The sequence below is a fragment of the Varanus komodoensis genome, unplaced genomic scaffold (genome assembly GCF_004798865.1).
Source record: "Varanus komodoensis strain SLA01 unplaced genomic scaffold, ASM479886v1 scaffold188, whole genome shotgun sequence".
Classification (NCBI taxonomy): domain Eukaryota; kingdom Metazoa; phylum Chordata; class Lepidosauria; order Squamata; family Varanidae; genus Varanus; species Varanus komodoensis.
Genome location: NW_025335544.1, coordinates 199,520 through 212,041, shown reverse-complemented (window position 1 = coordinate 212,041; position 12,522 = coordinate 199,520). Strand labels below are relative to the sequence as shown.

At 43.9% G+C, this 12,522-nt stretch overlaps 1 protein-coding gene across 1 annotated transcript; it reads left to right on the top strand.

Moving 5' to 3' along the window:
* Window positions 1-303: 303 nt before the first annotated feature.
* Window positions 304-11,856, top strand: LOC123021787 (vomeronasal type-2 receptor 26-like). The gene is made up of 7 exons (XM_044426857.1): window positions 304-720; window positions 3,773-3,834; window positions 5,842-6,133; window positions 6,271-7,056; window positions 9,177-9,404; window positions 10,725-10,851; window positions 10,952-11,856. Exons 1-7 carry the CDS (start codon window positions 304-306, stop codon window positions 11,854-11,856), a joined length of 2,817 nt encoding a protein of 938 aa, XP_044282792.1.
* Window positions 11,857-12,522: the final 666 nt, after the last annotated feature.

Below are 12,522 nucleotides of genomic sequence, written 5' to 3'. Positions count from 1 at the left end.
CATACATGGGTATTCTTGTGCAGAGGATGTGTTCTTTCCTATTGGTGCTTTGTAATTCGTAGCCTCCAACACGTTTATGAGCTGCTCTGCCCCCGAAAGGAGAAATAGGGCAGTCCCCTGGCGCTGCCTACTTTTCCAGGGATACGGAGCTGCCCAGAAATGTTCCAGTCTCTTGGCGTGCAGAGGAGAAGGGGCACTTTGGGTGGAGAGAAGGGGCAGTGCTGCCAGTTTTCTGTCAAAAACACACAAAAGATACATTTATCTGAAGGCTTTATTGGGACTTTCTCCACATCAGCAATGAAAATGTCTGGTTTATCAGGACAACAATATATTCTCAGCAGTTTCCCTCCTCTCCTTCAGATTCACTCTTTTCTGAGGAGCACCTGTTTCAACAATAGTGCAGGAGAAGAAATCTATTTTGAAAACAACGGGGAGCTGTCAGGAGGATATGACCTCATCAACTTGGTCACCTTCCCCAATGGGTCCTTCCACAGAGTGCTAGTTGGAAGGGTGGACCGCGGGGCTACTGCAGAGGATGGATTCAACTTAAATGGAAGTGCCATTGTGTGGAATCACAAGTTTAATCAGGTAGGAAGGTTGATCCTCATTGTCAGCTCATTCCACAGAGTCACAGTTGGAAGTGTGAAACCTCAAGATACTCTGGAAGATGGGATTAACTTGAATGGAAGCGCCATTGTGTGGAATCAGAAGTTTAATCAGGTGTGGAGCTTCCTTTTCATTTTCTCCCTGCCTCCCATCGTCATCATCTTTATACTATCAGCAATATACAATCATTCTTTTCTATGTATTATCATTCTTCTAGCTTTCTTCTGCATCACGTTCTGTTATGCAGAATGCCTGATGCTCTCTCAGTATATAAAGGCACAACAGACATAATGATCACGTCCACATGGACACAGGAGGTGAATAGATGCATTAATAAGCGTTCTAGATATAAAAAGAAAGAGCAGCCCAGAAGAGTTAGAAGGGAATGGAGGCAATGAAACTTCCTTTCCTTCATTTTACATATGGAAAGCTGGTAGCTGAGCCGCTGGGCCTATAGATTTGTCCTTCCATCAGCATGGAGAGAAGCTTTGAGTCCTTTTTGGCCTTTTCACTCCTTTTCAGCCTTTTCATCCCTTCTTCTCCAGACCCCCTGTATCCCCTGTGCTTCTGACCTCTCTTTCATGTTCCCAGTTGCATCCTTGCAGGAGGAGCTGCATGCAGCACCTGGGAGCTGGGAATCGGTGAGGGAGAAGGCACCATGACCTGGCCTGTTCTTCTGTTCCTGGTGCTCTTGGTGTGGGTTGGAGGGAGATTCCAGCAATCTGACATGCTTCAGACACTGCAGGCCACACCAGGTTTTTCTCATTTCTCATAAGGGTTAAAAGTCTTTAGAAGCATGTAAGAATAAAACATTCTTTCTTTTACATGGGGAAGTAGCAACCTGGGCAACAGGCCAGCTTTTCCTGTGCCCATGTGGCTGTCTAAGAGCACTGTAGAGTTGGAAGCCTTGGGCAAAAGGTCATTTCTCAGACTTATCCCCTTCCTTCCTTCCTTCCTTCCTTCCTTTTTTGTGTCGGCACCAGATATTTGGGGAAACATCCATGGTAGCATGTCGGATAGGTGTGGAACAGGTGTTCTTCCAGAGATATTTCCTTAGTACTCCCCTCAGCTGTAGCCAAGCAATAATAAATAAATAGATCTGAGACCAATTTATCTGCCTACTCTCATATATGACATCTTAGATCTCATGGGTAGCTTCTCAGGCCCTCAGGATCACTGAAAGCTGAGAATAGGCCTATCATCCAATCAGTAGAACTGAAGCGCAGAATTTTACCACTGTCCTCAAAGTGCAACACGGAATTGCATGGTGTTGACACATGTTGGGCTTGGCTGAATTTATAGCTTTACAATGATGTTCCTACTGAAAAGTTTTGGTAGCACACAATTGGGCTGATTATGTACCCTTTACTTGATATTCTAATATTGGGTAAATTCAGGAAAAAATCTATAAAATATATTGGTCTGATATTTTTCTTTCACAACTGCATGTGTGAAATTAGACTTCAAATTAAATATTAGACATTGAATCAAATGTATTATTTTACTTCGATGCCAACATTCAATAAAGGGAGTGTTTTTTAGCCTTTCCTTCCTTTATTTTTTTATTCAAATCTTAATTTCTCTGATATTTAGGAATGTCAAAGAATAGAGCCATACCAAAATATGTCCATATTTGGAAATTATTCTTCCATTTTTCCAATTCCTGGAAAAAAACAATTGTGCTATTCCTTGCACTAGAGCAAGAATTGTTTAATGCATTTTTGATGTGGTTGCTGTTCTTTATGGTCAAAATATGTCTGACCTCTAGCAAAACTTTGACAGAGGGCTCCACAAGATATACTGTGCATGAGAACCGTACTCAGGTCTTGAAAATTCAGACTGTGGCTAAAACTGCTCTCATGAAAATGTTTCCAAGATGAAAGAAAATTGAGATCCAGTGTTCTTTGATGACCCATCTCTGGCTTCTACGATCTGTCATTGTTCTCATTTCATTCATTCAAGCGGGCATCTGTGTTGTGTGGCTGGCAACTTCTCCCCTTTTCCTAGAGCTGGACATGCACTCCCAAACAGATGCAATCATTGTTCAATGCAATGAGGGCTCACCTCTCCTGCTCTGCCTTGTCCTGGGTTACGTGTGGGTTCTGGCCACCATCAGCTTCACAGTGGCCTTCCTTATCAGGAAGTTGCCTGATATGTTCAATGAAGCCAAGCTGATCACCTTCAGCATGCTGGTCTTCTGCAGTGTGTGGCTGTCCTTTGTGCCCACCTACCTGAGCACCAAGGGGAAGTTCATGGTGGCAGTGGAGGTCTCCTCCATCCTGGCATCTGGTGCTGGCTTATTGGCCTGTATCTTCCTCCACATGAGCTACATTATCATGCTGAGGCCTGAGTTGGACACCCGAGATCAGATAGCAAGGAAGAATGGGGCTTAGAATAGTGTGGGGCAGTTATTTATCCCTTAGCATTGGCATTCCTGTTACAGTGTGAAGCTTCATGGGGGTGTGAAGCTTCATGGGGGGAACAGGGTTTTTCGTATATGTTGTTTTCAAATTACGTAGGAATGTACATTTTTTTAAGTGGGTGTGACTTGCCAGAAATACACATCTAACCATTGAAGATGTTGGAACAAGAGGCTCCTGCTGCTTTTAATCGCCATCAGTCAATAGTGATACTCTAATCCTACTGAAATGTTGCCAGAATTGCAGAGTGCACCCCCACTGGCCAAAAAGGGAGTGTCAGGGGTGTTCTTACTCAACTTGTTGCCCTCCACATTTATTTTACTCAAGCACCTAGAATCCTCCTCGCAGCATCTTACAGCTGAGAGGCACCTGCTAGTTACAGGAAGAGACACTCTTGCATCATTACTTGTGCAGATGAACTCATGTCCCCTGCCAAACCGCCCCAGTCTGTTTTAGGGCTGAATGTAAGAGTTAACGCAACCTAGGAAGGGCACATTCCACCAAGGAGAGTTGTTCAAAAGCCTGTTGGCACCAAATATTCAAAACTGCTGCATGCAGCGTCAGTTACAACATTGTAAGAAAAATAAACATTCCAGTGTTGGAGTGTTTTCTTGTCAGCATTATGGCACCATGCAGCTTCCATAGACTATATGGATATTGAGATTTCTCAGTGCTCACCTCTTGCAAACACGCAGTGGAATGAGATTTTTCTGTTAAATAATAACATGCCCCTTGTGCTTCCCTAGTTCATAAGAGTGATGAGCAAAGTGCTCTATAAAGTGCCAGAAAGTGCCAGATCAGTGAGAAGGTGAGGGTGAGGAAAGAGGAAGGGCTTTTCCAGAAGGGCACCTGGGATGCTTGGCACAGCTGGTGGGACGTTTGAGGAGGAATGCGGGAGGCATGGGAGTCTGCTGCAAGCCCGGTTATCTGCCAGATCACCATGGCTCACTCAGTGAACAGCCAGACATGTTTCTTGCTTGCCAGGTGACTGCGTGACCTTGCCAGCCCTGTCTTACAAATATCTAAATCACTGGAATACACAGCTTCAGTGTTGAATGGAAAGGGGCCACTGTTGACTTACATGCACTGCAAGTATGAGGGATCCACGTAAGCAAGCTTCAGTGACAGATCTTTGCTGGGCAGCTTAGAGGGTAGAATTGGATCCATATTCTGCCCCAAGAGAGTACACATGCAGAAACCTTGTACAGCATTTGGATGTTGACTAAATATTCAGCCACCATTTCTTTTCACCAGTTCTCACTCATCTTGGTCTATGGAGAAAGTTCAGCCAGTTTTCCAAGATGCTGTTTCACTCTGCAGCAGTCTCTGGAGAGCTGCACTTTTGTTCTGAGACGAAGCCAGGAAGAGCCTAAAGTGAGGCACTTTTCATTTTCTCTCTCTGAGACTGGAGCACTTGGGCAAAACAGATGACCCGCCCTGCAATTATCAAGTACTGTCATTTGCAGGACTGTTGTCATCCCCTGGAATATCACAAGCCCTGGGCAGAGTACACACCAAAAACAATAAAAGTGGACTGTGAGATTCTGTGCCAAATCTTCAAAGCACTGTGTCCAAACAAAGGACTTCAGCCCAGTCTGAAAGTGTATTTCGGGGCAGTGGCAGCTCTTTCCATCTGAGGATTTCTGCATCTCCAACAAGGATCAATATTGCTGCTGGTGGCCATTGGAGGACATGAAGGCATCCAGATCAGGCTGGATCCCAGACTTTTCAGCACTCCACCTGGTTTTGCTTCTACTGTTCCCACCTTTGTGTGCCAGCAGGAGTTTGAGCAGAACAAATCAATCTGTTTCAGATCAAACTGTCGATGATGTTATCATAGGTGAACTGGTTTCTATTACAATTGATAATTGGACAGCTGGGAACTTTGAGCAACACCCACAGTCAGCTCAATTAAATTACTAGTAAGTACATCTCTATTTGTATGCATTTCTTTCATTTCGTTCTATAGAGCACCTGCCATGTGCCCATGAGTATTGCCCTTGGTGAGTATTTTAACCATGAAAAAAAGAGTGTCTTTTCAGCAGAAGTCCATTTTGAGTTTTTTGTTTACTTCTTGTCTCAACCTCGGGGAAAGACATTCTGTTATTTTCCCTCCACTAAAGCCAGGAGATGCACACCCACTGGCAATTCAAGATTGAATTAGATTTTGAGTTTAAGAAAACATATTTGGAGGAAGATTAATACTAGGTCAGGCCATTCCTCCTTATTGGAATAATCTGCTCTTCAGTTGAACAAATATTCAGCGTGAATTTTCTAGAGCTCCCTGTTTTCCTGACCCTGGATATAGGTGCAGGCGAAGGGTCTGTCCATCATGGGCAGGGTCCAAATCCAGATCTTCAGCCTCTCCTACTGGAAGTAGTGCATTGTCATCTGGACCTGCCTCTCCTGAAAGCTCCCTCCTCCAGGACATTGTTCAATGCCCCTTTCAGGCTGTCCACAATGTTGGCAATCATCACTTCTCCTGGAATACCTTCCCCATGGTGACACAATTAGGACAAGTTGGGAAGAGTAACAGGAACGTCAATAACAATTCACTGCTATCCCACATGGTCCTCCACCAATCCTGGTGGTGTTGGTGGCGGGGGCAGGGGCGGCGGGGGGGTGTTGGAAGAATATCATCAGAGAGAGGAAGGGTAATACTGGAAACTAACCAGCACCTTTATTCTTGGTTTCAAAATGATGTTCCTGCCCTCTGCTTGGAATCATCCCACTTAGACAAGGGAATTACAGGACAATGTCTCCTGCCATTTGAACTCTTAGATCATGATGATGAATATGTGTCTGTTGCATGCAGCCTTGTTACCAAAAACTTCCAGCATGCTCTTGCTTTTGCTTGTGCCATTGACGAAATCAACACAGATGCTCAATTGCTACCAAACATTACACTGGGATTCATGATTAAAGACGATATTTTTGATTCAAAAGAAACCACTTGGAAACTTCTGCAAATCCTTTGTAATGGACAAGTGGCTCCTCCCAATTACATCTGTGCCAGTGAAGAGAAATTGATGGCTGTCATTGGTGGCCTCACCTCTCCAAACTCCATGCAGGGGGCCCATATTTTAAATTCCTACAAAATCCCTCAGGTAACTGTGTGGAATTAAGTGCTGTTGAAAGGAATTTGGGAAGGGTAGCCCTGGCAGACCTTTTGTATACTCCTTTGAAGTCTGAGAAGGCATGTTTTTTTTCCTTCACATTAAAATCATTCTGTTTTCCCCAAAAGTTCAGCTATGGCTCCTTTGATCCTGTGCTGAGAGATAAAAGTCGCTTTCCAGCTTTCTATCAGATGGTGCCAAGGGAAGATCTTCAGTATGCTGGGATTGTGCAGCTCCTGATACATTTTGGGTGGACCTGGATTGGCTTCCTTGTTTCAGATGATGAGAGTGGAGAAACCTTCCTTCGAGCGCTGAGGCCAAGGCTCCTCCAGAGCAAGATTTGCCTTGCTTGGACGCAGGTGATCCCATTGATGTCAGCATTTTCCTCAGCAGAAACATATGAAGACAAAATGAGACCCATGGAATCAACTCTCCTACTCAGTGAAATCAGTGTGTTTCTTGTCTATGGTGATAATCAATCTATGGAGGGCTTACGAATAATGTTATACCGGAATGAGATTTTACACCTGCGCCCTTTGGAAAAGGTGTGGATCACAACAGCAGAATGGGATATGACTGCCGTACATTTTGGGGAGAAATTCACCTCCAAGTCCTTCCATGGTGCTTTGTCCTTTAGACTCCACTCAAATGTGGTGCCAGGATTTCAGGACTTTCTGGAGACTCTAAATCCATATCAGTTAAATAGTTCTGTCATCAATTTTTTCTGGTTCACTGCATTTCAGTGTTTATTCCCTGAAGAGAATTTTTACCCCAGAAACCTGGAGATGTGCACAGGGAAGGAGAAGCTGGGGAGCCTTCCAGGATCTGTGTTTGAAATGGGCATGTCTGGCCAGAGCTACAATGTCTACAATGCTGCCTATCTGGTTGCTCATTCTCTGCATGCCATAGATCTGGTGAGAGCCAAACACAATCCAAGAACAGATAGGCCAAGATGGGAGATTTCTCAGATTAAGCCCTGGCAGGTAATCCCTCCAATGACCAACCTCCAAACTGTGTGACATAAGAAGGTATCATTTGAATGAGAACTAAAGAATTAAGGCGATAGCTCAATCAGTCACAAAGAGGATGAAGACCTTTTAGCAGATGTTATTTCCTAGGCAGTAGTGAAAAGAAGATCTCACTCTCTTCTGGAAGGAAGAAAGAAGGGGAGAAGTGGGTGGAAAGTTCATGCTTTTAATTTTAAAATCCATCTAAGCAGGAAAATACCATGATGGAATTGTGCCTTGTGTGAAGTGGGAGCTCCATTCAGCACCACAGATCTGCTGCAGAAATATTTTATTTGGTAGAATTATTCATTTACTGTAAGAGTATCAGCACCAACAAAAGCATGCAAAGTTTTTGGCATTTTAATAAGAGATTTATTTTGAGATAAGCTTTAATGTCTGAATCCACTGAAATAATTCCAGATAGATGGCAGATATTTCATTCACTGACTTGGATCTCTAGGAATTTGATGGAGAGAAATATTTTCCTCGGAACATTCATAAAAGCCCAAACACTTATTCCTCCCTAACTGGTGTCATGTTGCTAACTTTCGATTATTTTCATTCTTATTGTGTTCTTTTGATATTTCCTGCTGAAGGGAATACTTTATTGTAATTTCATAAAAATGTCAACTAACAGTAAAATGTTGAGTGCATGACAGTGAAGTGTGCTTGATGGTCATCATAATTTTGCAGATAAATATCAGTATCTCTTTCTATGCATTTTTAAAACAGCTAGAAGTTTTCTGTAAATAACTCCCTAAATCCTTGCTCTTAATAACAGACAAAAAGGGAGAGAGAGAGAGAGAGAGAGAGAGAGAGAGAGAGAGAGAGAGAGAGAGAAAGTAAGTGAGAGAGACAAGAAGAATTGTTGAAAGCAAAAGGGAGAAGTGGGGATGGGAAGTTAGTGCCTTACCTAGACAACTATGACATGGGAATGGAGTGAGCAGAAAACATACTTGGGGTAGATGGATGATTTGGATGTTGGCTGAAGCCAGGAACCTGGAAGGGAAGGCAGTGGATTAAGGAGATGCAAACTTCAATCAAGAACAATGTTGAGTAAAGTGAGAGATTGTGTTTGTCCATACTTATCCTACATCCTCCTGTGCTTTCCCTTGATCCTTCAGGCTGAGATCGAGAGGGAGATGATGGTAACTTGGCTTGCCATGAGGTCCATCATCACAATACTGATAGGAAAAAGTGCTTACTGTTAAGTAAAGGGAATAGGCAGGGTGAAAGGTGCATTATCTAAGTGAGCATGCAAAGGGGCAGAAGATCAATGGTGCCCAAGAGCTGTACCAAGTTTGACTCTGACACCCACCCCCAGAATGCGTAGCAGATCTATAGCAGCTCTTTCCCATGTTGTGTAGCCATCAGTATCCCTGTTTCAACTGGCTGGTCCTGGTGTGGTTTGCAATATGAAAAAGACCAACTTATGTATACTAGCAAGCACTCCTCTCAATAGTTCTGGTGAGAGCCAGTGTGACGTAGTCATTGATAGTGAGAGACCGGGACACAGGAGAACTGGGTTCTAGTCCCCTGTCAGCCAAGGAACTCACTAGGAGTGGGCAAAAGGAACATGGTGATGGAGGCAGTGGTGTTGACCCTGTCAGCAGAGTGAGCAGAAACAGCATGAGACTTCTTGCGTATAGAAAAAGTGCATGAAAAGTCTCTCGCATGAGATACCCTTCTTGACTGTCCTTTCCCCACCACTGTGCCAGCAATTGGCTCTTCTCTATTATCTGCAACTTATCCATCCTGTCCCAAAATTCTCTGGGCTATGGAGGCTGAGAAGGTGTGCACCACTGAATGTAATGTAGTGCAGGAATGAATAGCCACTCAGAATTTGAATGCGTTCCTTTTCAGATGGGCTATTTTAAAGGGGAGTCTGAATGTCTGTATACATATGCATGGTTGGGTTGCCATGATGTGTGAAAGAACACACTGACTGACATCTGTTATCTGTGATGATGAAGGGTGGTGTATCAAGACAACTGTATATTTTAAGCAATCTTTCTCCTCCAATCCAGCTTCACCCCTTTCTGAGAAGCACCCACTTCAATAATGGTGCAGGAGAAGAAATCTTTTTGGATGGAAATGGGGAGCTGTCAGGAGGACATGACCTCATCAACTTGGTCACCTTCCCCAATGGGTCCTTCCACAGAGTGCTAGTTGGAAGGGTGGACCGCGGGGCTACTGCAGAGGATGGATTCAACTTAAATGGAAGTGCCATTGTGTGGAATCAAAAGTTTAATCAGGTAGGAAGGTTGATCCTCATCGTCATCATTGTCATCATCGATTGTATGGCTATCATGTGCATTATTTTTACCTTTGTAGCTATCATCAATTCTACAGCTCTCACCAGAATTGAATTCTGGTATCCCGGATGCTCTCTTAGTATATCAGAGCAAAGCAGACCTAATGATAATGTCCCCATAGAAACAGAATGTGAATAGAAACATGAATAAGCTGCAAGATAAAGGAAAGAGCAGCCCAGCAGGGATGGGAGGGAATGGAGACAGGTAAACGTCTTCTACATTTTACATATGGAAAGCTGATATCTGGGCTATCAAATGGGAGAGCAATATGGAGTCCCCATCTCTCCCCTTCTTTTTTCAACTTCAATGTTTCCCACACTACTCTTGCAAGGTCTCAATTGCATCCTTGCAGGAGAAGCTGGATGTGGGATCTGTGACATAGGAAGGGGAAGGGTATCTATGACATACTTGAATGCACAGAACACATGAGCTGCTCCTCAGTTCTGTATACAGTATATACAAAGTCATACTTCAGCATAGCTAAACAATTAACTATAATATAATGATTCAAACATGTATGCACAGACACACATTTCCATATCATAGTTTTCCTATCCACATTTCCTCAAAGGGTCCTCTTTTTGCTTTCTAACCATTTTTTCCTATATTTTTATTAGCTTGTAAATTCTCTGATATTAAAGGATGTCACCAATTTGCTTGAGAATACCAGCATATTGCCAAATATAGGAATATTTGTGTAATTATTTCTCCATTTTGCAAGTATTAGAAATTATAAATTTTGCTACTGCTAATACATTAGCAAGAATAGTTTGATTAATTTTTGAAGTCGTTGCTCTTAGGTACTGTCAAATTATCTCTAAATTCTAGTAAACCTTTGGCAGATTCAGTCCTGCTGAGGTATGAAGCCCATAGCATTAATGGGGGTCCCTAGGCTTGAATAAATAATGATTTAGAATCTGAGAAGTCTCAGAAAGAACAGAAAAAAGCTAGCATATTACTTTAGAAAAAGAAATCAAATGCCAAGGGAACTAAGGTGTGCCAAAATACAAATCTGCAAGCAGCACTCCAGAAACTGAGGCTCCCTAGTTGCCATTGCTGAGGTGGCAGCTGAGGTGATTTGGGATAGGTCAAGAGTGTCAAGAGTTGGGAAGTGTCAAGAGTAGGGAAGAATTTCCTCAATTGCCAAAGGGAATCTGCCCTTAGCTGGAAGCCTGAGAAGCCCTCTGTGTTCAGAAGGACATGGAGCAGTTGGATTGGAGCCCTTCCAAGACACAAGTTCTTCTTGTATCTTGTCCTTAGATGATGCCCAGGTCCAGGTGTGTGGAGAGCTGCCACCCTGGGCAGAGCATGATTGTCCAGGAGGAGAAGCCGGAGTGCTGCTACAATTGCCTTGCATGCCCTCAAGCTAGGTTTTCAACACAGATGGGTAAGTGAAGGGATCCAGAGGGAACTGGAAGAATGCACAGACCTTACAATTCAGGTTTTGTAAATTCTGAAAATACTGAGAAGTTGCTTCTTACCTTCAGATGCAGAGCAGTGTAAGATGTGTCCCGAAGATGAGTATCCTAACAAGGAGCAGGACCAGTGTATTCCCAAAGGAATCAACTACCTCTCTTATAAGGAGCCCTTGACAGTAGTTTTGTTGTCTTTCGCATGTGTCCTCTCTGTTGCCACAGTGATTCTGCTCATGAGCTTCAGACTGAACTGGGACACCCCCATCGTTAAGGCCAACAACAGAAGCATCACATGTGCCTTGCTCTCCTCTCTTATGCTGTGCTTCCTCTGCTCCTTTCTGTTCATTGGGAGGCCTGGGAAGGTGACCTGCCTTCTGAGGCAAAGTGTCTTTGGCATCATCTTCTCCATTGCTGTGTCTTGTGTGTTAGCAAAGACTATCATGGTGGTGTTGGCCTTCAGGGAGACTAAGCCTGGAAACAGCATGAGGAAATGGGTGGGGAAGAGACTGGCAGCTTCTGTCATCGTTCTCTCTTCACTCATTCAAGCTGGCATCTGTGTTGTGTGGCTGGCAACTTTTCCCCCCTTTCCTGAGTTAGACATGTGGTCCCAGGGAGATGAAATCATAGTTCAATGCAATGAAGGCTCAAGTGCCATGTTCTGCCTTGTCCTGGGGTACATGGGGTTTCTGGCCACCATCAGCTTCACGGTGGCTTTCTTTGCCAGGAAGTTGCCTGATACCTTCAATGAAGCCAAGTTGATCACCTTCAGCATGCTGGTCTTCTGCAGTGTGTGGGCATCATTTGTGCCCACCTACCTTAGCACCAAGGGGAAGTACATGGTGGCTGTAGAGGTCTTCTCCATCCTGGCCTCTGGTGCTGGCTTGCTGGCCTGTATCTTCCTCCCCAAGATCTATATCATCATTCTGAGGCCTGAGCTGAACACTAGGGAGCAGTTATCCAGGAGGAAGAGATCTTAGAATTTTGTGGAGCAGTTCTTTCTCCCTTGGGGTTGACATTTCTTCGAAGCTTAGTGGGTCAATGCCTGGAATATCATTGAAGTATTCCCAGAAAGAAAGAATCAGTCAAGCAGCTGGAGCAATTGTCAGCTTTTGTCTCTAATTGACTCAAATCAATAATCTGCTTGTGGCATTCTAAATCAACTGAAATATCAACATGTTTCTCAAAAATAAAGAGTGCAATGCAGAGTGCATCTCCAAAGTGCACACAGGATGTGTCAAAGACATGCTTACTCAGCCTGTTGTCCTTGCCATTGATTTTGCTAAGACCCCTAGGATACACGAGATAACATGTGGGAAGAGAGACTCTTGCTGCTATAGTCTTACCTGTTCAGGTGACCCTGTGGCCACTTCTTGGAAGCATGATGAGCTAATGGGTGGGAATAGACTGGGAATATCCATCACCTTTCTATCTTCACTCATTCAAGCTGTTCCCCCTGCTCTATGGCTGGCAACTTCTTCCCTCTTTCCAGAGTTGGACATGTGCTCCCAGGTGGATGCAATCATTGTTCAATGCAACGAAGGCTCACCTCTCATGTTCTACCTACTTCTGATTTACATTGGGCTTTTGGCCACCATCAGCTTCACGGTAGCTTTCTTTGCCAGGAAGTTGCCCGATACATTCAA